General features: G+C 35.9%; 2 protein-coding genes across 3 annotated transcripts; both read left to right on the top strand.

The window, feature by feature from the left end:
* Window positions 1-226: 226 nt before the first annotated feature.
* SMCO3 (single-pass membrane protein with coiled-coil domains 3) lies at window positions 227-8,339 on the top strand. The gene is made up of 2 exons (XM_039876420.1): window positions 227-376; window positions 6,987-8,339. The coding sequence occupies exon 2, from the start codon at window positions 7,003-7,005 to the stop codon at window positions 7,678-7,680; it is 678 nt and encodes a 225-aa protein (XP_039732354.1). The 5' UTR covers window positions 227-376; window positions 6,987-7,002; the 3' UTR covers window positions 7,681-8,339.
* Window positions 8,340-10,005: 1,666 nt separating this feature from the next.
* On the top strand, window positions 10,006-23,966 carry WBP11 (WW domain binding protein 11). Of its 2 annotated transcripts, none has more exons than XM_039876418.1 (12): window positions 10,006-10,164; window positions 11,361-11,494; window positions 11,969-12,000; window positions 13,086-13,179; window positions 15,785-15,981; window positions 16,902-17,035; window positions 17,245-17,444; window positions 17,968-18,159; window positions 19,813-19,914; window positions 20,341-20,631; window positions 21,601-21,783; window positions 22,951-23,966. In XM_039876418.1, exons 2-12 carry the CDS (start codon window positions 11,431-11,433, stop codon window positions 23,382-23,384), a joined length of 1,923 nt encoding a protein of 640 aa, XP_039732352.1. In that variant the 5' UTR covers window positions 10,006-10,164; window positions 11,361-11,430; the 3' UTR covers window positions 23,385-23,966. The 2 variants fall into 2 exon arrangements, with proteins under 2 accessions (XP_039732352.1, XP_039732353.1); XM_039876419.1 differs by having other exon boundaries at window positions 10,008-10,164; window positions 11,410-11,494; window positions 22,951-23,384.
* The last annotated feature ends 2,884 nt before the right edge of the window (window positions 23,967-26,850 follow it).

The raw sequence follows: 26,850 nt of genomic DNA, 5'->3' as shown, positions 1-26,850 counted from the left end.
TTGTATAGTAATTTTTAACAATATATAGTCCATTAGAGAATAGAAAAATAAATGTTTAGCTCAGTTGTATAGTAATTTTTAACAATATATAGTCCATCAGAGAATAGAAAAATAAATGTTTTACTTTATTAGTCTTCCAGATTATATTACTTAATATACACCAATTTTATATTAATCTAGGAAATAGAAGAATTCTGCAAACTAAGCTATGGAGAAGTAGTCTATAAACCAGACAGGCAGAGGGACCCAGCAGAGACTAGCAAAGCCTCTAAGTCATCACATTCCATCAGAAAAATCCAGATGAACCAGATGAAAAAGCACTTCAACAATACTGCGAAACAACTGCTGGGACTACTGAACTCAGAAACACAGCAAGGTAAGCAATATGGATATATCTATTAGTAATGATATAATACTCGGTTTCTCAATATTAGAGGCAATTTGAAATAACATGTCAGTCTCGAATCCTAGCCATAAATATAATAAAGTAATAAAACAACTTGTTTTAAGAGGATCCCATGGCACATATCTTGTGATTATTTAGTTCTCTGAAGACACCAGAGAAAGAAGAAAAATTAACAGCTTATATAACTGATTAAGTCAGAAGATTAAGCAGTAAAGACAGCAATTTTAGAAAGGATTAAGGATAAAATGACACCTGTGTGACTGTTGTTTACATGGGTTGTTAAATTTCCTGTCTTCAACACTAATGTGAGTACTCAGTATCTGTAAAAGAATGAATTTGCAATCCAATACTACTTAACGTGTAGTGTTTATGCTCCTTCATAAGTTATTACATTTAAATATCATTGGGAATTTGCCCTCTTTCCAAATAGACTTATCTTCTTGAGCAAGAAACATTGCCTACTTTTTTTAATGCCTCAATGAGGTATATAGTAGAGATTTCTCAAATAAGCATTTGATAAATGCTGATGAATGACATTGATATTCTGCTTTCTGATCAGAAATATTCTTTAGAAAAATTTACATCAGTCATTACACCATGATCAACTTTTCGATGTTTTTTTTTTTTAATTAAAGTCCATGGTTTTGATTTAAATTAAAGGAGGAGGCTCAGACTAGTTAGTAGCTGTTATTTTCTCCTGAAAAGCTCTGACTTTACCTATATCTTGTTCTCACACTTCCAAATAAGAGAACCTTGCATGATAGCTGGACCTATACAGATAGTGAGGAAAAGTGACAACAGGGAGAAACATAAAAGCTCAGAGAGCACTCAGAGGCTTAGACAGGGTCATGTTTTGTTCCTCTTCCTTTCTTCTTTTAATTGTTATTATGGGAAAAGTTAAAATATGCACAGAAGTGAAGTTATTCATATAATTAACTCCCATGTATCCATAATCCAGCCTTAAAATTATCAAAACAAGGTTTATCTTATTTCCTCAATAACCCTATCAAGTCTCCTTTCTAGATTATTTGGAAGCAAATCTCAGAGACCACATCATTTCATCATTAATGTTTTCAGTATGCATTTCTACAAAGGCAAGAACTCTTCTTGAAATTTAACTTTATGCTCCCCAAATCAACACTATTTAACAGGACCATCTTTGACTTTGATGGCAGTGTGAAAGATTTTGGAACGCAATTTGCAATACATATCAAAAGTAATAAAAATTTTAATTTCCATTAGTTATATAGTTCTTCCATAAATTTATGCTGAGGAAATAATTCAGATAAATGAAGGGGGAGACTGTGTATTAAAATGCTCATTAGAATATGATGATAGTGAAACAATAGGAGATTTATTAAATTATGGACAAGATATCTTATGGAATATTTTATTTAACCAATAAAATGATTAAAAAACTAGAAATATGGGCATTTAAGTAAATTAATATAAGGTGAAAATTTTATTTATTATTACAACTTTGTAAAAATATCTATACATTTAAATAAGCTTTGGAAAGGAATAACAACAACAACAAAAACATGATAGATTGATGAGTGTTTTTCTTCCTCTATTTTAAAGTGTTTATGTATTAGTGCTATTGACTTTATATTTTAAAATACTTTGTTTTATCGAATCTTTTAATTTTTTCATGTTATCATTCTACCATCTATCAAAACACATATCACATCACTTTCTCCATGAAGCATCCACTAATCACCTCAGTATTAATTTCTCTCTTTAAATTTCTACAGCACTTGACAGGCAATGCACTACTGTTATTCACAAAAGTATCCTGAGGATTTTTTATTCAAATATGTGATAATCAATACTTATTTTCATTTTGCAAGGTGGTTCCTTTCCTGAAAAACTAAAACAACAGTATAATATCACTAAATAAACCTTAACTTTTAGATAATCATCAATATATTTCCTTTTGATAATCATCAATATATATCCTTTTTTATATGCTCTTTAATCTTGAATGTTTACTTCTCAACAAAATTGACATGAATTCAATAAGAATCCATCTGAAGCTAGTCTTTGCTTCCATTGAATTTCCTAAGACATGCTGATCACTGGCGTTTCCAAACGTTTACTTGTTATTATGAATTAACAAGTTAAAATACATGTGATTTCCAAACTCCGTTTTAGCAACAGAACACTCATCAAATACAATTTCATCCACCTACAAGCCCTATTACAGCAAACACGAGAAAACACTGCTGCTTTAGCATTGGCTGAGATGAAATAGGCGCGCCAGAGACCAAGAGCTCCTCCTGCTGGCTAGAAATTCTCCATCAGGCTGTCCCAGGGTTCTTTAGAATCTATTTCATGAGCCACTACAATAAAATACGCAAATAACAGCACAAACTCCGCAGTACAGAAGTGGATGGTAACGGACCAGAGTGAATTTTACACTGATAGGGAGCACCATTATGTGAAAACAAATCGTGTAAAAGTTCACATTTACCATACATAATGTGCAGGTAATCAGATCACTTAGTTATGTGCTGGTGCCAATCTTTAAAAGTCATTTTTAAAATGCCTTTAAAATGATTTTTTAAAGATTAAACTTTAAAGTCAATATTTAAAAGGTCATCCCTGAAAAGTTAATAAGATAGAGGAAAGAATATGGTCCAGAACAACTTTTAAGAGCAGTACTATATACTGTTAATCAGACATCGCTTTGGCATGCCTACGTAATGAGTAGGCTCCTTAGGAAGGGTGACTCCCATTAATTGAAAGGCTTTTGTTTTGCTGAGTGAAGTAAGCAATTCGAGAATCAGAATTAAATTGTCCTAGGCAACAGAAGAAACGCTGCACATTACCAACTGTGATTTTCCGTGTGGCTGATAACTTGTATAAATGTCAAGCACATATTTAAGAGTAATAAACTAAAAGAGTGCAAATTATTAACCCTCCCTAGGTAACTGAATGTCTCCATAAGGACCCAGTGTCAATAGATATTAAAGTGTAGGTTGTTTAAAACTTGAATTTGCACAAATCAAACACCGCCTCTCTCTATAATTTTGAATGACATATTACTTTCAACTTGACATGTAATTTTAAATGTCTTAACTTCTTAACTAGATTAGAAATTCCATGTAAGCAAGGGCCATGACTTTTCATTTCTGTGTGCTCTACAAAGCCTAGCATACTTATACTAGAAAGGCACTCACCATTCCATTAGATAAATTGTTACTAAATTATTAAATTGCTTCTTTCGCCAGGCTCTTCAAATTTCGTCTGTCCAAGAAATTATTCATTAGTTTCACCTTAAAGCCCCACCTCTCCTCTACCTAATTCTCTAGCGTTTATCTCATTGTTGGGATAGAAGTAACCTTGAACTCTATTCATTACTGGAGCAGGTATAGTAGCAGGGCTGCTGACGATATTTGCACAAGGAACCCTCCCAAAGCCCTTTCCTAAGGAAGAAAGCTAGGAAGGTAAGCTGACTCAGAAAAATAAAAGTCTTTTTTCATTAGATGTGAAAACTAATTCTGAGCACATCATGACATCTTTTATGCAAACTTGTTATTGGCACAAAATTATAGATTGATGTCTGAATCATCTGGGTATAAAAGGGCTTGAATATGTAAAGAAAATGTTATTTTTATAGTTGAAAAAGTAATATGTCTGATTTCTGGTAAGATTTTTTGTTTTCATGAATTAGCTACTATCTTCTTTTACTGTCTGTTGTTTGCTCAGTTAGCTATTAGATTATTACCATTTTCTTTATTAATAATGAGTCTTTAGAAATTCATACTTTGCTTTTCTTGAATTTCTCCCAACTTGCTTTCTTTTAATATGGTAATCTTTATTAGTCAACATTTTTTCCATGCGTTTCCATATAGATATTTATTTGAAATTATCCATTTTCTTCTAGCTATTTTATTAGATTTTTTTACATGTCATGCTGATAGCATTAACTTTTAACTCCTCAAACTAGCCCATTATTCCAGGATCACTTGATAGATAGATAGATAGATAGATAGATAGATAGATAGATAGATAGATGAATAGACAGATAGATATACATCCACATGTTTTTATATATGGCTACATATGTTTATATATTAAATCGAATGTATAGAAGGATCTGCTTGGAAGACTATTTTGTTGCATGATTCTATTTTCACCTGTACAATAGTGGTGAAAATTGTGTTTTTATAGTGTTTCAATATTTGAGGAGGAAAAAGTTCCATCATTACTTTTCCTGAAGAAATAAGTAGTTTCACCTATTTGGTGTTTCGGATATAGTTTATGATTAATTTGTCAAATCATGTTAAAACAGTGAATTAATTGAGAAAGAACTGATCACTTGGAAGTACTGAACCTCCTATCCAGGAAGAAGTTTCAATTCTCCACTTGTTTATCTTGAAGTAAATAGAACCATATACTTTTTCTGGAAGTTATGCCTTCTTATAATGGCATATGATAGCTGCCAGAGATATTTTCCACTTTTTCAAAGTAAGACTCCTCTCACCCAAATATCTGAATAAGGATCTAGTTGGTGATCTGAATTCAAAGTCAGAAACTGGAGTGTTCGTTTCATGGTAAGTTCTGAAAACTAGAATCCAAAAAAAGAAAAAAGTTTAATGGAAAATTCCTAAAAGAAAAAAGAGAAATCAAAGTCCAATTTGTGGTTATCAAATTGCAGTTTGCAACCCAATATTGTTTGGGGAATATCTAACAAATACTCAACAATTTCTTTAAATGGAATTAAGATATTTTCTAAGTAGTCTTGGGGAAATTTGTGGGGTGTGGGGTGTGGGTTTGTGGTTTGTGTGTGTGTGTGTGTGTGTGTAGTGGATCTGAATCAAAGATAAAAATGAATTTCTGACCATAATAAAGTTTATTCCACCAGAGGTACCATGAATTTTTCTAAATGTAACAGCATAAATGATTGTTCCTAATCCATTTTTTAAAATGTTCCCCTCTCCATTTCCAAATTATATCTTTATGATTTGGAGGATAGGCTATTTTCATGTTTACTTTCTTGAGAGAAAAATACCTTCACTCCTTTATCTTATGCTTCTGTTTCCCTAGATCTAGGCTAAGAACCATGGTTCTAAAATAGATAGAGCCCCAATTAATCACGATACTGTTTACTCAGAGAATGTGCCAGATCCCACACAGATATAGAGAACTTTGTTTTTTCTTCCTTTTCTCTTAAGAGTTTAAACAAAAAATAAAAGAGCCAGGTAAATAGTAAGCCTACTCAGGGTGAGCACAGTAAGGATAATGTTACTCAATGTGCTTGATTCTAACTATGGAGCACATTGAGTAACATTATCCTTACTGTGCTCAAGCTTTCACCCAAATAAACTCAGAACATGCTTATTTTTTCTTCTCTGCGTGGTACTTTGAGCCAGAAATGCAAACATAAGAAGGCTCCTACCAGGCTTATTTTATTCATTCTTTAGTGTATTCCTGCTACTACTTCTGTGGAATGGCATTTTCTTCTTTCCGATGCTAACTCTAACGTATCTTAATAATAGCCAAGTGCAATACAGACCATTCTAAATGATTCAATTTATAAGCTTTACAAATGGAGAATCAGAGTCATAATTACACTTTGCCCTGCACCATGCCCACTTTCTCCTCAAGTGAGATTTTAATCCAAGGATTAAATCCAAAAAATTTTAATCCAAAAAATCTTTGACTATATATTCTTATCACAAGGATTTTTTTGTTAAGATTCTAATGTTATATTCACCTTTAAATGTCCCTTAGTTTTAGAGCAGCGGTCCCCAAACTTTTTGGCACCAGGGACCAATACTCCTATGAGAATCTAATGTCCGATGATCTGAGATGGAGCTGAGGCAGTGATGCTAGCTAGCACTGGAGGGCGGCTACAAATACAGATGAAGCTTCGCTTGCTAGCCCACCGCTGACTTCCTGCTGTGCGGCCCAGTTCCTAACAGACCACGGACCGGTACTGGTCCGCAGCTCAGGAATTGGGGACCCCTGGTTTAGAGTAGAAATAATTTACCTGTAAGATATATAAACTGATTTGAATATTGTAAATTAAAATAACAGAATATTCAAACAAAATTATTTATTAATAGCTCTGTAAACTCAGAGATCTTAATATTCTTCTGGCCCTACCAATTTAACTCCAAATATCAGAGAAATTAATCTGGTAGATCTATTCAGTGTGATGACTAGAGGTTAGAGAAATAAAAGAACATTGGTTATCAAGAGCTAAGCATTCCAAACTCCAGTCTATTTCAAATGTTATTAAACATTACTTGGAAATAATCATGTTTATTTATTAATAATGAGATGCTTGAGAAACACAAATAATTTTTTATTTAGGACCTCCCCATCACAAAATGTAATGCCTTAATTAACACATCAATAGGTTGTATTCTGTTACCCACACTTCCACACACTGACTCAAAGTTTCATAAAAATAATTGTTTTGAAGAACCTGTTGAGTTTTCTGAGGAATTTCTTACATAGCATATTGCAACTTTTCTGTTCATAAAGTAAAAGATTTCCTGATCAAATCTATGCAGACAGCAGATACTTTTCAAAATTTTTAGTGAAAATTTACCATTTTATTTTTCAGATATCATATTCGAAATATGGCTCATAGTGACTTCCTCTACCCGGATAACCCAAGGAGACGGGAAGAAGTAAACCGTCTTCACCATCAGCTCCTTGATTGCTTATCTGACAGCTTCAATGCCACCAATAAGCTGATTGGGGTTTTAAATATGCATTTGGGGTGCAAGCTGGCCTCTATTGAAATGAAAAGAGATGGGACCATCAAAGAAAACTGTGATATCATCATCCAAGCTGTGATGCAAATCCAAAAGGAATTGCAAAAGGTTGATGAAGCACTAAAAGATAAACTAGAGCCAACCCTTTATAGAAAACTTCAAGATATTCAGGAAAGGGAAACAGAGAAAATTGCAATAGTACAAAAGGTTATTTCGGTCATCCTGGGAGAAGCTACTTCTGCAGCCAGTGCAGTGGCTGTTAAACTCGTGGGCTCAAATATCACAACTGGCATAATTAACAAGTTGGTCACTGTGTTAGCTCAAATTGGTGCTTCTCTCCTTGGTAGTATAGGAGTTGCTGTTCTTGGCCTTGGCATAGATATGATCTTCCGTGCTATCCTGGGAGCAGTGGAGAAAACGCAGCTTCAAGCAGCCATCAAAAGTTATGAAAAGCATCTGGTGGAATTCAAGTCAGCCTCAGAAAAATATCACCATGCCATTACCGAAGTCACCAACACAGTGAAACACCAAATGAAATAAACAGCCACTTTATTTGCCACTGGAATATTTTCCGCTTCTCTCAATAAGTGTTTTGTTTCTTTGATTAGGTTCATTTCCCATAAACTTCCAAGGTAAACATAAATATTGTAAACAAATTGGAAAAAGGAATTAGATATGCTAAAACTAAGACGACTCTAGAGTTTTGCATCAACAATGAATGCCTAGGTAAGTTGGTGCTAGATTCTGTGAGATGAAAGATTATATCCTAGGATGTCTTCTCACTCTGCTCTACCAGGACATTAGAGTAAATGCTATGGGAGGGAAGCATATATTGGGGTTACCTTTTCCTTTTCTAATTCCCAGTTGCAATTCTTAAAAATGCAGAGACTTTCATTTCTACTTCAGACATCATTTAGTTCTAAGGGGACATACTTAGTAACTTCCACCTGCGAACAAACCCTAGGCCTTCGAATTGAATAGAAAAACTACCATAGTTTTGACCATCAGTATAAATCCAATTTTTCGTAAACTGGAAGAGATTGAAATACGGTTTTTAACAATTTACTTCAACGATGAAAGGAGGCAGTGGTTCTGTAAACTTCTACGAATTACACACAATAATCTGGATGGATTTATAAAAGATAAAAGTTAAAACTAAAAAAATAAAGGTTTGTTTCTAAAATTGCGATTAACCCTAACCAGCTGTGGTGCAATGATTAAATCTCTCTCAAGTGAATGTTTGAACACTCTGGAAAATTCAAAAAACAAACAAGCAAATCTCAGCTTTACATGCATAAAATGTATCTAGGATACAAGAGAGGAAGTGGCTACTCTTTTAAGTATTTGTCACTTAGAGGAAAGTCATAATTTATTAGAAATAATATTTCTTTTCAGAAAAAAAGAAATTTCATTTTCAATACTAGCAGAAAGGAGGCTGTTGCTATTGTATATAAAGCTTTAGGTGGCCCATTTCATTAATTACCTAATTTCAGGAAAATTCAGAGGCTATAGAAGCCTAATGGTTCAGTTGAAATTCTGCAGATGCAAGTGTTTTGTTTCCTAAATCTTGCACCAATTAATAACTCCACATTGAGACTCTTAGATTCCATTTATAAAATTATTAAAACTGTTGATGCAAGAATGTTATAGTTAATTCTTGAAACTTATAAAGCTGAGCATATCTCAACAATTAAAAGCTAGATATTTTAACTTTTGAATTGTAATCATTTTTTTTCTGTCATTGCTTTATAAAATTCGTTGCAAAAGATCACAATTTAGTTCACCTTCAAAATGAAATATTTTTGTTTATTACCTGATTTATAAGCTTTAAACAAGATCTTTTTATTGCTTTCTGGGACTCAAAATACAGTCTAAAACCAAATTAAGAATTTCCTAAGACAAAGTTTAGTTTAGGTAAGGGATCAGTCTTAAACAGTTAAGTGCACATTTAACAATTCTGCTAAAAATACGCATTTCCATTGTATTTTGAAATATTGATAATCGATAGTAAGAATTGGCCTATATCTAACATATTTTCCTATAAAGGATATTCAGATTAAGATGAGGGGAGGACGGGACAAGCGTGTCAAGAGCAGAACTTTATTTAACATTACCTTCAAGAAGAAAGAAGTCTTAGAGAAATGGCGGATAGGAGAGAGGAACGACGAAAACTAGAGCTAAGGGAATAATCCCCTATCCATAGTAACATTATACAGGATTTTGGGCTGGAGAAAAGAGGAGAAGCCAATATAAACTAGCCAGTCGCAATTTTAAAACTGACAAGACGTGAATCCCCCCACCTCATATTTAAAAATCTAATCCCGTAGTTTAGCAATCTGGGATTCTAGTACGGGCACTGACTCGCTCCACAAACGTTGTCTATAAAGTAATGAACTTCCGGACGGACATGACGCTAGCAAAGCGCAGCAAACACAGTAGCAAGTATCATTCGGGGATTAGGTTTCAAACACACGCTCCCAAAAGATCGCACCAGTTTAAGTCATGAAAAAAAAATTTTCAGAAAATTAACGCAATTCCGGCAGCCCCAAATCGAGAAACACACCACGCTACATCGAAAGCACCGGCGTTGCGCGGCAAAATAAATGAAGCTCCCGGATATTAAGTTAGAATATCTCCCGCCCAAGAGGCAGTCCGTCTTTTCATCAGCCAATCAAATATCTGATGTTTTCTTATTTCTATTGGTCTACACAAATGTCAATCAATTTCCTGGGTAATGAGGGCGGGCTTAGTCGATAACAAACCAATCCGGTACTGTATTGGAGCGGAAAACACTCTGGTCCTGGAGTTCGTAGTTAATCTCTATGGTTCCAGGGCGGAGAAACGCTGAGGTTGTCGGCCCCCCAGGGATAGGAAGTGACGTAGGAATGGCGGAGGGGCGCGAGGTTTCAAGATGGCGGTTGCTGGGTAGCTGACCGGGAGGCAGAGGTGAAGGCCCCTACTAAGTAAAGGAGGCCTAAAGTCGTCCCCTCGTTGCTTTTCGTAGTCCCAGAGCCCAGCAGAAGTGTAAGTGTGCGGAATTCTTCCAATTGGATTCTTAATCTTTTCCCTCCCTTGCTGAGGCCCGCGCTGTTGCCTCGGAGACATCAGGCCCCTCTGCCCTGCTCTTCCTTTCCGCGGTTGGGGTCTCCCGGCTAGCAGGCTAGGGGATCCCCGAGGTGGGGGCGGAGCGGCGATCAGCGGTTCCGGGTCGGTTAGCGCCGCCTCCTGTTTGTGCACGTTGAGTTGTAGATAGCCTTAGGTTTGATGTTGGTACCTCGAGTCAGGGTCAACCGTCGCTATGGTTTCAGCGGTTGCTGCTGCTGTTGCCTTTGGTGGCTCTGGGTTCCGTCCCATTGGAGCTTTGGCTGTTTAGAGTTTCCCCGCCACGGTTTTGTGGCTCGATTTCTCTCTTGCCTCCGCTCCAAGACAAGATAGTAGTTTGCGCAGACTGAGGCTCTTTCATTCTGTAAAAATATTCTGTTTCAGTTTGGGGAAAGTGAGTCAAAATAAGAACCTGAGAGTAATTCAGAGAGGAAAGCCAAAAAGATGCGGGCAGTCAAAGATATGAGAGCTTGTATTTATACTAATTTTGCTTGCTTCCGCCTTCTCCCCCACTCCCAGTTTTTCTAAGAAGGAAATCTTTGACAGGGTCAATTAGTTGCCCTTGGAACGGCTTTGAAACATTTAGCAGAAGTCAGGGCTGTTGAACACTTGCTGGAAGAGGTGAATTAGCTAATAAACTTGTCTGATAAAAATCTTCATAAAGAAGGAAAGGTATAATTATATGGTCAAAATTTTACCTCAGGCCTATAACTTCCCTAGTAAAAGGTTTATCTTTGCGTTGATCAAGCCCTGTCCCTCCCCCCCTGAAACTGTGTGTGTGTGTGTGTGTGTGTGTGTGTGTGTGTGTGAGAGAGAGAGAAGAGAACGAGAGAGAACGAGAACTTGGTTAACACACTTTTAAAATGGCTCTTTTTCACACCCCTCAGGTTAATGATCCTCGGGGGAGTACATAATCTTGTTAACTGTCTGCTAGCCCAGTCAGAGAGATTTCCCTGCCTTGCTTTTTCCCACCTTAATGTAATCTTCCTTAGAGTCCATCCTTATTTCTAAAGCTTTAAAAAGAACTACAAAACTCATTCTCCGGAACACTTTTGAGATTTTGCAAGTTCACAGTTTGGCTCAATAATCTATAATAAATTCATACAAATTTTCTACAGGTTTGGACATTATTATGTTGATGCAGAATTTTTTTTTTTAATGAACAAGTGAATCATACAGATTGTCAACATGGGACGAAGATCTACATCATCCACCAAGAGTGGGAAATTTATGAACCCCACAGACCAAGCCCGTAAGTTTCCATTAACGTGGAAGAGTAAAGAAGACTGGTAAAAATTACAAGTAATTGGAAATCTATTTCATGATGTCCTAATTACAAGATCATCAGTGCTCAGAGTCACTTGTATAAAGTTATCCAGTGTTCTTGTGGGCATGTTATTAAAACTTTAAACCTGCAAAAAAAATTTGTGCCCATATTTCTAATTTGTTTGACTTGCAAAGTAGAATTGTCTTAAAGCTTCTTTTGATATGCATTTTTTTTCTTCCAGTTCCTAGTTATTTCTTAAGAAACTTAAAACAAAAATTTCTCATGACATTTTTGGTTGACAAAATTAGAAGAATGTTACTGGCATCTAGTAGGTGGAGGCCAAGAATGTTGCTAAATGTCCTACAGTGTAAAGGACAGCCTCTCACAATAAGAATTATCTCTGTTGAGAAACTACTAGAATAATGTTCAAGATTTGAAAGTTTTATTTTCTCTCTCTAGGAAAAGAAGCCCGGAAGAGAGAACTAAAGAAGGTATGATTTCAGATGCATCAAATTAGCTATAGTCTTGTTTGGCACATCTTAACATTTGGAATTGGTGGATTTCAAAATAATATTTCCAGTTATTTGCCAAACCATGAAATTTACTAAACCATATAGATGCTTCTTGACTTACGATGGCGTTAAGTTCCAAAAATCCCATTGTAAGCTGAAAACACATTAAGTTGAAAGTATGTTTAATACACCTAGCCTACCTTAAACATGCTCAGAACACTAACATCACCCTACAGTTGAGCAGAATCATATTGCTGCTGCCCCAGAATCATGAGAGAATATCATACTGCATATGGCTAGCCCAGGAAAAGATCAAAATTTGAAATACAGTCTCTACTGAATGTGTATGGCTTTAGCACCACTGTAAAGTCACAAAAAAAAATCCTAAATCAAACCATGGTAAGTTGGGTACCATTTGTACTTGGAAACTGACCTAAATAAACTTGCAGATAAGTCCCAATGGGTCATTGTAACATTTGAATACCATTTATTTGAATACCTTTCCCAGTGAGATACGTAAATACTTTTAAAAGTAATTCCTTTTTGTTAATAATAGATACTGCTTTCTTAAAAGCTACTGAATTAATGGATGAAAATAAATATGCTAAATAGCTTTGTGCATTCATTTTTGGGTTATGTAGCTATTGAGTTGATGGCAAAGTGCTTCCTCAGAATAAAGATTTACTTTTTGGAATCATTCCTTAATACATTGAGAAAACTCAGATTTTTAATCATTTCCAGTTGTATGTTCTTGTTGCATTATTTAGCAAAAAATCCTGCAAAGGCTGAAAACCTTTGTTTAAAAGACTTATAATAAAAGTAACCACTTTAGCTCTCACAAATATTTGCCTCAGAAAGCATATCTAGTAAATAACACTTATTTACCTTTTTGTATAAAGTTGAAACAATTTTGAGAGTAGGTAATTACATAGCTCTATTCCTGGTGGTTGAAACAAGTGATCGAATCAAGAAGTTCAACTTTAATTTAAATAGATTCTTGAAGCAAATTGAAATAACTCATGAGTGTCCAGCTTCTTGACATACTCCTCTTTCCTTTTTCTAAGAACAAAAAACAACGCATGATGGTACGAGCTGCTGTTTTAAAAATGAAGGATCCCAAACAGATTATCCGGGACATGGAGAAATTAGATGAAATGGGTAAGAATCAATTAAAAGGCTAGATTTTACAGCAGCAGTCTGATGATACACAGGCAGATAATGAGTGAAGCAGCACAGGCATAAGAGAAACAGAAAGGCATGATGACATTTGACACTTGGATTTAGTTTTAGTATCAGGAAGACAAAATGGATTGGTGGGGAGCTATTGTAAACTGAAGATCTTGTCTAGAATAAGAGGGTAGCCATTATTTAGCTTGAGCTAGTTCTTATTAGGAGGTAATGAAAGCCCACTTTGGCCAGCTCATTTTTCTAGAGAAGACCAAAATCTGGCTTTTGAAATAACTTTGGGGTTTTTGTCTTGTTTTGTTTTTTAATGTTGGCAGCTACCATGTAAATCTAAACGTTAGGCTACCATGAGTATATCAGTTTCCCATTTTTTCCAGTGGGAAAATAGAAAGTTAATTGACCACTTAATAAGAATATAGAAGAAATCATCAAATATTTAAAATCAAATTTTATAAAATACCATATTAAGATTTCTCCCCCTTTTTTACATTTCATAGAATAATTCGGTCTCATCATATGCATATTCATTATCACTGCTTTGTCATAACTGGAATCACATGGGGTAACTGCATGTTATCTTTCCTTGCATCCAAGGTTTATTGAAAATCAATCTCTGTAATGCTGCCACTGTATATGTTATCCCATCTCACAAATGCCTATTTTGTTAACATTAGAACGTGGGATTTTTAGTTTTCCCTTTTTTAAAAGTTTTGTTTACAAAGATACCCAGTTTCGATGGTTTGCCCAGAAACATTAAGTGAAAGAGGTACAATGGATCTCCTCAATGACTCATTAAATGGGATTTCAAAAAATCCAGTTATGTGTGGTTGCAGTACTACAGGCTTTGAAATAAAATGTGGCAGAGTCTGGGCAGGAGTTCTGGGTCAGGCTGTGTGATGCCAAGTCTCCCAGGTCAGCTGTAACTGATCCACTTGTTGCCTCTGTCATAAACTGCAGTAGGGACAATTGCTATCCCTGGAGTATCAGGATGTTACCTATTAAATGACCCTAAGTTGATTTATGTGCTTTTAAAAGAAGATAATAGTAATAACTGAAGCTTACTGATTTCTTACCTCGCTGTGTACCAGTTTCTTTTTCTTGTGTTCTCATTTAATCCTCACAACTTTTTTGAGTAGATACGGTACTGTCCCTGTTTTGCAGTTGAGGAAACACACAGAAGAATTATGTACCTTTCTCAAGGTCTCTGTGAAGAAGTCGCAAAGCTGGGCTTACAACTCAGGCATTCAGCAGTTTTATTAATCACATTAGGGAATATTATGGTGTAAAATTGTACCTTCTGGTTTTGAATAAGTATTCTAGTTAATAAGATTTAGAGAAGAAAATAATTAAACTTGTTATTCCTTAAGAAGGAAAAAAGGGGGAGAAGGGAACATTGTTTAATAGCACTCTTAAGAATAATTTGTAAAACTCAGTATAAACCAGTTTAAGCAGAAAAAAGTATATGTTAACTCCCAAAATAGGGAAATCCGAGAGAGAACCTGGCTTTGAAAACCCAGATATCATTATCAAGACTGTCCATTTGTCCATCTGTCTGGTCTTTTGTCTGTTAGCTTTATTCAGCATACTGCTAATGAACTTCTTGGGATGGGAGGTGGAATATGTGTGTGGAATTAGTGGTGGTTGGGAGACAAGGCCACAGATAGCTCTAGGTTTATTTCATCCCTGCTTGTGAGAGCTTCTCTCCCCCACATCTACATTTAAAAATCTCAAAGATCTAGTTTCAATTTGGATGATGTGCTTATGATCTAGCTAGGTAGGTGGAGGGGGGCAGGTGTGATTGACCAGGCAGGCCTGAAAGTCTTATGCTGCTCCATCCCTTTTGGGGTAGGGGACCTGCAATTAAGCCCTATGTTGAACATATGAGAAGAGAAAGGGTTATGTGGTAGCACACAAAGAACAGAGTCCATTATAAAAATAATAGTCAAGTGGTAATTCACATACCACTGGATATTTTATTTGTGATCCCATTTAATCAGGGCTTTGTTAAGGAGTAGTTGATTTCTCCATTTTCCAGATGAAGAATCTAAATAATAGAGAATTCAAGTAAAGTGCCCAAGATCTCAGAATTAAATGATAGAGCCAGTGTAGTATGTAAACACACTTGTGTCTGGCTAAAGCTTCGCTATATCAGGTTGTTAGCATAGAGGAATGAAAATTGATCTCTATTACAATGATAATATCAATTAGGTGACATTTCTTAGAAAAGAAAGTAAAATTAATGGCCATGCTAAAAGGATGGAAGTTTAATATCTATTGCAGTTTCTTTTAAATTGAAGAGTATATCTGGTGTCAAACTCCCTCTTAAAAATGTTAGCATATAAGGAGATTTTTTTTTTTAATGCCTACAGCACCTGGTCTTCCTAGGTGGTCTCTCATACAAGTAAGTACTAACCAGGCCCAGCCCTGCTTAGCTTCTGAGATCAGCCAGGATCGGGCATGTCCAGGGTGGCATGGCCTTAGACAAGAAGATTTTTATTAAATGTCATAGTTTATTGATACCTAATTGAAGTGACCTTTTTGTGTTTAACTCTATATATAATCTGCTCTTTTTGCTCAGAGTTTAACCCAGTGCAACAGCCACAGTTAAATGAGAAGGTCCTGAAAGACAAGCGTAAAAAGCTGCGTGAAACCTTTGAACGTATTCTACGACTCTATGAAAAAGAAAATCCAGATATTTACAAAGAACTGAGAAAACTGGAAGTAGAGTATGAACAGAAGAGGGCTCAACTTAGCCAATATTTTGATGCTGTCAAGGTAATCAAATTTCTTTTCAGAGAAACTAAAATGTTATATTTAGACTTGTTCTTAAAAATTGTTAATGAGAGAATTGATCGTGTTGAACCTCTTCCTCTTGGCAGTTTCTTGTCAAACTAAACACGCACAAGAGAAATTAATCCCTCAGCTAACATAGTAATAACCAGAAACTGGCAACAGCCCAGATTTTTTAAATCTCAGAAACATACTGAGCTTCTTTCATAGTTATGATTCTATTTGTATGAAATTTTTAGAACAAGCAAACCTAATCTATGGAAGAAAAAATTTGTAGCAGTGCTTGCCTTGGGATAGTGTTAGCAATTGACTGGGAAGGAGTATGAGGTATGCGCATTTATCAAAACTCATTGGTACATTTCCTTGTAATTTTGCCTCAAATTAAAATTATAAAAAACGAATGCTATAATTTTTAAGTAGGTAGTATGGGTCTCATTTTACAGAAAAGTAAATTAAGGTAACTTGCTCAGTCACACAGCTAATACATGGCAGAAATTCATTAAAGGTAGACTAATTTTGCAGCCTAACCTCTACCACTGGATATATACTATTTCTAAGTTAATCGATATGTTTATATCACTAGAAAATTAAGTAAGATGGCTTTGGTACTAGGTACTTTAATTGTTGGACTTTTCTAAATAGCTATTTCAAACCATAGCCAAAAAGAATTAGTTGATAACAGGGGGAGAAAAACAGCTGGGTTTTGTTCTTTTAGAGGAGATATGATTTTTTTCAATTTATTGGCAGATTTGAGAAGTGTTGATAAAGCTTGCTATCCTTGTTTTTTTGTGATATTTATGTTAGGTGGAAAGCAAATCAGTTTATGAAACAGCTGACATTGAATTTTTAGTGTTGAGTTTATAGATTACTCTTATCCTAATTTTGAAAGATTCTCTCTGTTTCAGAATGCCCAGCATGTGGAAGTAGAGAGTATTCCTTTGCCAGATATGCCACATGCTCCTTCCAACATCTTGATCCAGGACATTCCACTTCCTGGTGCCCAGCCACCCTCCATCCTTAAGAAGACCTCAGCCTATGGGTAAGGAAGTGGTAGCACAATCAAATAACATATATTAAAAGCAGCTCTTGACTGTCTAGTGCTAAAATTAGTGCAGTGGGACATTAAAGACAATGCGAATGTAGGCAGTGCCTCATTTGAAATAAATATAAGAAATCTCTTGAAAATTGTTTAGAACAGGTAAGGATCTTATCACTGTTAATGCGATTACTGTAAAATTTTCATTACAGACCTCCAACTCGAGCAGTTTCTATTCTTCCTCTTCTTGGTCATGGTGTACCGCGTTTGCCCCCTGGCAGGAAGCCCCCAGGTCCTCCCCCTGGGCCACCTCCTCCTCAAGTCTTGCAAATGTATGGCCGTAAAGTGGGCTTTGCCCTAGATCTTCCCCCTCGTCGACGAGATGAAGACATGTTATACAGCCCAGAACTTGGTAAGGAGTGACTGTTCCTTTTGTAACCTCTCCACTGTCATTTTTTATATTGGCCCTGTGTGTAACCCTTATTCACCACCCTTAGAACTTGGGTGATAAATGAGGATACTATGTACATACTCACAGATAGAAAAATCATAGGATCTACCCAAATAAAAACATCATACATAACAAAGTATAGAAATGTTTATTGTGTTTTAAATTAGGTTTTTCTTAGAGGTGTCACTCTCTTACTGCCAATTCTCGAAGACTTGGATACCTATTCCCCTCTCAGCTTTATTGTCATCAGACTAGAGTATTATATACAGTCCCAATGATTGTGTATGTATTTGTCAAATTCAAATCCTTTGAACTATTGCCAAATGAAAATATTGCCAGACTATATGAATAGCTGAGATCGTATACAGAAATTTTTAAAACAATTAAATTATTGTAAGTTACATAACATATTTTTCTCTGTTTTGGGGGACCATGTAGTGGAGGATCCAATCATATTGTTCCCTGCTCCCTTCTCCCTTTTCAGCTCAGCGGGGTCATGATGATGATATTTCCAGCACCAGTGAAGATGATGGCTATCCAGAGGACATGGATCAAGATAAGCATGATGACAGTACTGATGACAGCGACACCGACAGGTCAGATGGAGAAAGTGAAGGGGATGAATTTGTGCACCGGGATGATAATGAGAGAGAAAACAATGAAGAAAAAAAGTCAGGTATGTGCAGATGAAAGTTCCATGATACTGATTAATAAATGGCACATAAGCTAAAGGTCCTGATGTATTAATGCATCTATGAAAGTAATTGCAAGCTTCTTAAAAGGAGCTGTATTCATCTTTATATCTCAGCAAACTCAAAGTTCTTGACACATAGTACTTGGTGGATGTAAAGAAAATAAATTAAGTAGTATATGTAATAAAAAGAATATTCACTCAGATAATAGCTATTTAACAACATGTACTCTCATGGGTGTGTATAGGAAAGGAGAATAACTGTAAGTATATTGAGAAAAACATTCACGTTATTTAGTAAGTCTGTTTAAATATCTACAATTGAAGCCTTTTAAATTTTACATGTTCATGGTATATTACATGAACTAGAACCATAATTATGCAGGTATGCCTGTGAGTGGAGTCATGACTTAATGGAAGCATACCTATAATGTATATTATGTGTTTGATTATTATAAACTTAAACAGTTACATATTCTTTTACAAAGTTATGATATTCAAAAGTTACGATATTCAAGAAAATTTTAAGCATTGTAATAGGTACTGAACAATACAAAAATGTATAATCTGTCAAACCCCAATAGTCTTTTTTAGAATTGGTTTTGTACCCTACAACACAGTATTTATGTATTGAAATTAGTATTTATAATGGTGACAGTTTTTTTCTCCTATTTCTTAAGATTCATGGTTATAAACAATAAAGGTTAAAAAGGTAGATAGAGTTTGTAATGAAAAGTTATAAGGGACCCTTATGTAAGAGCTAGTACTAGAAAATAGAAAGCCATTAGAGCCACAGCAGCTCCATTTCCTCTAGGACTATCTGGTCTTTGCCTAATTTTCCTCTTTCTGATAACTGATTTATCTTAACACATTAATCAGTGCACACTTGCTTGAAAATAGCTGTCCAATGATTCAGCAGTCATTCAGCTTATATTTATTGAGTTTTTACTATACGCAAGGCATTTTTTGTAGCCACCAAGGATGTAAACAAAACTAAAGCCCTGCCCACATGGAACTCCTAGTCTCTTATAAATGTTTCCCAAGTAAAAAGGCTCTTGACCGTGCACCATTTAGTATGACATTTAAAAGCACGTAGAGAATAGCTTTCCTCAGGGTAAGTTCTCTGGTCCTAGTTAGCTAAGAGCTTTTATCACAAATGCTTTTTAAGCACCTGTTGGGGTGTCATTACAGTTTTTCTTTATCACAAATGCTTTTTAAGCACCTGTTGGGGTGTCATTACAGTTTTTCTTTAAGTTGTTTATTGTCATGAATCGCTTTTCTAATATTAAGCCATCTTGCATTTCTGGGACCAACCTTACTTGCTTATGACTTTTTAAAACACTGTTGGATGCCATCTGTTTATATTTTATGGTAGCCAGTGGTTTAGTTTTGGTACCGATATTATGATCGCTTCCTGAGTTCTGGATAGCATTCCATCTTCTGTGCCCTTTTACAGGAAATTTCTGTAACTTAATGTTTGGCTGAATTTCCTTGCATAATTAGTTCAGCCAGATGCCTTTTAGTGAGTAGGTCTTTGACTGCCATTTCATTTTTGTGTATTCTGGTCTTATTTGTTATATAGTATTTACCGATTTTTGTTGATGCTAATTCACCCCTCTCTCTCCTCTGGCCCCTCAGGTCTGAGTGTACGATTTGCGGATATGCCTGGGAAATCAAGGAAGAAAAAGAAGAACATGAAGGAGCTGACTCCTCTTCAAGCTATGATGCTTCGAATGGCAGGTAAGGCAGGGAAAGAGTAGCAAATCACCTTTTGGTATTTCCTCATGCCAGTTGCTTTACATACTTTTTCTTATTTAGTAACCCAGCAACCTTGAACTAACTAAGAAACAAATCCTTGTTTTACAAAAAATTAAGTTTGGAGACATTAAAGTAAGCTGCCCAGAGTTACAGCTAGTATGTGGTTATACTAGCATTTAAATCCAAGTCTGTCCTGTTCTAAAGCCTGGGCTCATTCCACTATGCTACAGTAGCATAGTTGAGCGGAATACTATTTGCTCTTCTGCATTTTAAGTATTTTATTGACGAAGACTATTTGGTTGTTAATTTTAAAGAAGCATTTATTAAGCATATGTCTTCAGGCATCGTTCTTTTACAGCCTGTGAAAAATTAATCAACTGCATTTACCTGGTTTAAAATTTCTTTCAGGTCAGGAAATACCTGAGGAGGGACGAGAAGTAGAGGAATTTTCAGAGGACGATGATGAAGATGATTCTGATGATTCCGAAGCAGAAAAGCAATCACAAAAACAGCATAAAGAGGAATCTCTTTCTGATGGCACGTCCACGGCCTCACAGCAACAAGCTCCCCCACAGTCTGTTCCTCCTTCTCAGATACAAGCACCTCCCATGCCAGGACCACCTCCACTTGGACCACCTCCAGCTCCACCTTTACGGCCTCCTGGACCACCTACAGGCCTTCCTCCTGGACCACCTCCAGGTAAGCATTTACATGTTGTGGATAAATAATTAAATCTGCATGTGGTTAGAGTGAAGTCATTCCAAAACTATATATCATTGGTATTGATGTTTTTTTGTTTCCTCCTAGTGCAGTTCCCTAAGAAATCAAGGATTCTCAAAGGATAAGTGCAGTTAGTTTATTTTTACAGCATTGTTTGCAACTCATAGTACACCTGACAGCCATCTTTTTTCTCAAGCTCTTCACTTTTCAACATTCTTCAGTTCTGATTCTAGCAGGCAGAAACTGGAGTATTTAGTAACCAAGAGTTTCTTTAGTACTACTTTTTAATATTGCAGGTTGACCCAGTTCTAAATTGGGAGCCAATGGGACTAAGATACAATAAATACTATCTCATATCCTTCTTTGGTTTGGGGATTATCGGATGTCAGTGTAATCTTTATAGTTAGAGACAAAAGTGATCAGTTAATGAGATTTAAAAGTATAAAAAGTTTTTTTACAGTTGAAACAACATATAGAACATCTTGGTTCTTTATGATTTTATTCCTTCTCCTACAGTCAGTCAGTTAAATTTTCTTGATTGAATTTATCTTATTGATGCAAAGCAAAATTACCTATCTTATGTCATTCTCAGTGGTCCTGTCTTTATCTTAGAGTTTCAGGAGTTCCTTGAAGCACTTTACTTTGTAGTCCATTTTCAGCTCATGTTGGAACCATTTAAGAATTCTCATCTTTGTATGTTTCCAGCCCCTGTTGGATTTAGTATCCTTTTTGTCAAAGAGAAATCTGTAAGAAATTCAATATCTTATCTCTGGTGCTCAGATATATGTTAGATAGATTTTGCTTCTATATGTTTCAATCAGTTTTTGAAGTTATCTGATTTCAGGTTAAAGTTATAAATCAAACCACGTGTGAGTTAACCTTTATTTATACCACAGTTACTACTTCATATCTATTTGTTTAACATTAACTTATTATTTTTCTCTTCAGGAGCTCCTCCATTCCTGAGACCACCTGGAATGCCAGGACTCCGAGGGCCTTTACCCCGACTTTTACCTCCAGGACCACCACCAGGCCGACCCCCTGGCCCTCCCCCAGGGCCACCTCCAGGTCTGCCTCCTGGCCCTCCTCCCCGGGGACCCCCACCACGGCTACCTCCCCCTGCACCACCAGGTAAAGCTTTTGATTTCCATAACATTTTTCTACTATATTTCATTTGTTGTAAGACAGTTTTCACATTTCAGTATCCTGAAATGATGAGGTATCTTAAAATGATGTTTTTTTTACTGCTATTGGCCTGGATTGAAGTTGAGTTTTTTCATAGAGTATTTGCACTGTGTCTGTCACTTGAAGGACTTCTGCCAGCTAGAGACCACTTTGGATTAAATTCTCTCATTTGAGATTTTTTTATTTTTTAAGTTTTCACTTATAATTGTAAAGTCACTCCATATATCTGCATAAGTACCAACTTAAATTTGAAAATCACAAGGGAGAGTTTTTTTCCTCTCTACCCATTATCGATGCTAGATAAGGAAATTTCCTTCTGGTCTTTTTATGTGAGCCAAGTATATTTCTGGTTTACTACGCTGACTGTGTTAGTTTAATGTGAAGGTATTTTAAGCTTCCCAGCTTGGACTTTTTATTTCTCTCTCTCTTAGTTGTATACAGAATATTTATGAGTTTATATTAAGAAGCTGTGTCTTAGATTTGATAAAATTTGGTACCTTATCTTCAATCTTAAAAGTGTCATTTGAAGAAAATTAGACCTGCAGTACTTAGTAAAATGATGATGGTATGTCTGAACCATCAATGGGACGTGAATCTTTTTCTAGGAATAGTGACATATTGTGATTAGTTACAGTCTCTTATTTCTCATTCACGGAGTTAGTGTTTTAGGGAGAGGAGACATGTGAAAATCAGTAAGTAATGCGTGAGAATCAAACCCCCAACCTTGGCCGTGATAGCATATGCACATTACAACTAGAATAGACTCTTGGGCTGTCAAATTTGAATTTGAGCATTTTGAAATCATATTTGAACCTGTTGGTGTTTCAGTTTTACTTTATATTTTAAAACAGTAAATTATTTAGAAGAAAACATTACTGCTATAAAGTACAAAATACAGACTGAAGGTGAATATTATTTTGTAATAAAATATTCCTTATTATCAGAATACGTTCCTGAGTTTCAAATAGCAAGCAGCCATTATTTCAGCTTATTTTATGTAAATTGTCCATTTTTTAAAACTCGTTAACGTGTGTTTTTAACATTCTTAATCGCAGTTACATTTTATTAGTTCCTGTGGTATTTGTTCATCGGCCTGTTTTCTCTTTCACTCAGGTATCCCTCCACCTCGTCCTGGCATGATGCGCCCACCTTTGGTGCCTCCACTCGGACCCGCCCCACCTGGCCTTTTCCCACCGGCTCCCTTGCCAAACCCAGGAGTTTTAAGTGCTCCACCCAACTTGATTCAGCGACCCAAGGCGGATGATACAAGCGCAGCCACCATTGAGAAGAAAGCCACAGCAACCATCAGTGCCAAACCACAGATCACTAATCCCAAGGCAGAGATTACTCGATTCGTGCCCACTGCACTGAGGGTCCGTCGGGAGAATAAAGGGGCTAGTGCTGCTCCCCAAAGAAAGTCAGAGGATGATTCTGCTGTGCCTCTTGCCAAAGCAGCCCCCAAATCTGGTCCATCTGTTCCTGTCTCAGTACAAACTAAGGATGACGTGTATGAAGCTTTCATGAAAGAGATGGAAGGGTTACTGTGACAATTTTTGATGCCTGAACACACTTCTGTTCCTCTTTGGTTCATGAAGAAAGAGGCTCTTAGGAAACTTAGGCAAAAGAACTACTTTGACTGTCAGGGTATTTTCTAATTAATTTCAGTTGAAGGACTATCTTAAAGTTTAGCTTTGTTTGGAATACACTGCATATACGAGAGGTTCTTTCACTCAGAATAGATTGGTTACTGAAGCAGTGCTGCTGACATCCATTCCCTTCTTACCACCACTTTCATCCAGTTTCCTCCCCTCTCCAGTTCTTTGGAAACTTGTTATCAGGGGATCTTTGGTACCTGTTTGTTTTGATTCTCTTGTTGTGTGCTGTGGGCACTGGAGTAGAGATTTGGGGAAAAACGTTTATTTCACCCCATCTTGCCTTTTGTGTTTGAATTATTTTTAATATTTTCTTGTAAATATTTTGTAATGCTATGGTGAAATGGATTACAATATCATTTCCTAATACAAAGCGAGATATGTGGGAAGAAAATGTACAATTCTTGGATTAAAATTATTTCCCACTGACCTAAACTTTGTTTCGTGAAATAAATAAATAAATGTTCTACACCAAGATCCTCCGTGTTCCTGATAATATCTAAACATGATAATCTGTTTTATGATCAGAAGGGAAGCAAGTATTTAAAACTTGGGTTTTAAGGAACTACCATTAAGGTACAGAATGAGAATCTTATTGAAAATGTGGTCAAAATGAAGTCTTTAAGGAATAAAGAAGAGAAATAATTATTTTCTTTCAGCATTATATCGACTTTAGAGAAATTGAGAGGTTTTATTTATTGCTAAGAACATGGTAATGCTTATCCTCAAAGGTGACTTCCCCAGAGCTTTATGAACTGGTACTTATTGAATGGCAAAGTTGTTTTTTTTTTTTAAATTTATTTTATTATTAGTTTCAAGTCTACAAGTACATTGGTTAGACATTTATATAGTTAATGAAATGATCCCCCTGATTGCCATTTATCTCCTTTGGCTCCACACCTAGCCATTACATTAGTGCTATCTGCATCCCCTGTGCTGTGCTCCCCATTCCCATCACATCTATCAACCATTAATTTGTACTTTAACCCTTCACTCCTTTCTTCACCACCCACCCCAACCCCCTCCCCTGTGGTCATCACCAGATTGTCCTCTATATTTGTGAGTCTGTTTTTGATTAGCTTGTTCTTTTTGTTCCTTAGATTGTGCATATAAGTGAAATCACATGGTATTTATCTTTTTCTGTCTGATTTAATTTCACTCAGCATAATAACCTCTAGGTCAAAAATTCTTTTAAACCATTTCAAAACTTAGAGAATCAGAAAAGGTTACTTTTCTTTTTTGAATTTGTTGGTCTTACAAGCTTTTCTTTTTAAAAGCACAAAATGAATAAGGATGCTTAACGCCGTTAATTTGCATTGGTATTTTCTTTACAAAGTGCTTTAATAACTAATTCATCTACCCAGTAATCTTGGGAAATGACTAACAGATTTTTCCCCATTTTATAAGTGTTGAAGCTAAGGGGCTCAGGTAGTTTATCCAGTGGCTCAACAGTGTATTTCATGCACAAAGACAATGAGACAACATGTGTTGCATTCAGGCCAGACATATCTTCTTACTTTGTATTTTATCTTAAATGCCTTTCATGTGAATCCTATATCATAAAAAATTGGTAAGTGGTATCCTAAACAGTACAATAATACAATAAAGACTTCTTGCAGCTGATTTCTTTGATGGATTTTTAGATTTTTGATTCAGATAGCTTTTGTGTATGTGCCTTTGCTTAGAAGTTATTTCACATTAAAGCAAATCCTACCAAAGCACTCTACAGACCACTTTGGATTTTTTTTTTTTTTTTTTAGTGTAAGCACGAGTCAGCAGGTGAATTGAATCTTCGATGGATCAGATGCAAGGAGTAAACACAATTACATTGTCTTTGAATCAGTATTTAACCTCAGCATAAACAATTACTCCCCAGTATTTAGTCCACAATATTTTTAATGTTCTTGCTTGAAATGATTTTTTCTGGGAGATAGTTCTGTTGTATGTTAAGAAAGATTTTCACAGTTTATCATAAAATTTCCTAATATTGCGAATTTTACTTTATGAAAATTCCTGTGGTAGTAAAATCAGACACATTTCATATGTTAGCTGCATCTACAGCAGTTCTGATTCTGGGTATCCACTGCTGTCATCATCATAATTCCATGCTATGGTTTCATAAAAACCCTTGTTCTGGTTAAATCACTGCTCTGAAATCAACTGTTTGATACAAATCTTCAATCAGGTATATGGATAAGTATTACCATTTTCTTATCATTCATCATCCCCTTAAAATCATTCCTTTTCCTCTTTTTCCTGGGTTTTCAGGAAAAATTCACTTAGGCAAATTTCAGTTCACTTAGGCACCATAATAATACCCTGCCATTGCCTGGTATCAGCATCAAGCCTTAGATGACTCCTAAGTTTCTGTTTAGTTTTAGTTCTCACTTTGAACATTCTAGTTTGTGCTCTTTTATCTCACCTACATATAGCTGAGGATAATAATTATTTTTTATTGTATTCAAATATTTTTCAGACCACAGAAAGTGCCACAATCACCCCACATAGAACCATACATTTGTGTTTTGTCTGAACTCAAACTGGAGCCGATGTAATATCCAAAAATCTTCCTTGGCCAGAATCAGTTTGGATGACAGGTCTCACTGCAGGACGCTGAAGCTCAGAGGTGTAACTGAGCAGAGCTGTAGATAGATTCTACACACCCAGGTCCTGTGTTCAGGAGGGAATACCAGCTGTGTGAGGAAATTTTTTTTTTCTTTATATCCCTGGAAATAAGGGCTTTTGGCAAAGGTTGGAGCTGGGGCTTCTGTGAGATCAAACTCACTGTTTCTCTTCTTCAGTTCTCTTGTCTCTAAGGGGGTTTTATGGTTTGGCTGTGAAGTAGAAAAGTAAGACAGGGCAGGTAGCTGAGGACTGGGTGAGCAGAGGGATTTTGCTTAATGGATTTGTTCATTTTGCTGAGAGGGAGAGGTTGAAGGATGAGATTAATCATGGAACAAGATAGCTAAGGGTTTGGGGAGGTGTGAGAGTCCGAGCATACACTATTCCACAAATAGTTACTGAGAAGCTACTGTGCGATCTGGGAATAAAGTGATGAGCAAAACCAGATGAGGCCCCTACCCTCATGGCCATCGTGGAAATTCGAGCAGATAAACAGTGTCTATACCACTTCTGTCTCATACCTGGAATACAGTATTTACCAATGCCATTTTTTAAACTTGTGCTGATGAAAAATTTGGAAAACAATCTGATGGCTAGATGTCATGTGACAGTGAAGACACTCATCATGACTTTCTAATTTTTGTATGTTCAATTTTTAAAGAGAAGTTTTAAAACAATGAAAATATTTTCTCTGAAAGTTTAAAAATGCAAAATATCCACTGATCACCTTCATGGTACT

This window comes from Pteropus medius, unplaced genomic scaffold (genome assembly GCF_902729225.1).
Source record: "Pteropus medius unplaced genomic scaffold, Ma_sr-lr_union100, whole genome shotgun sequence".
Taxonomy (NCBI): Eukaryota; Metazoa; Chordata; class Mammalia; order Chiroptera; family Pteropodidae; genus Pteropus; species Pteropus medius.
Note: the sequence above shows the minus strand (reverse complement) of the source record. Positions and strands in the feature narration are given on the sequence as shown.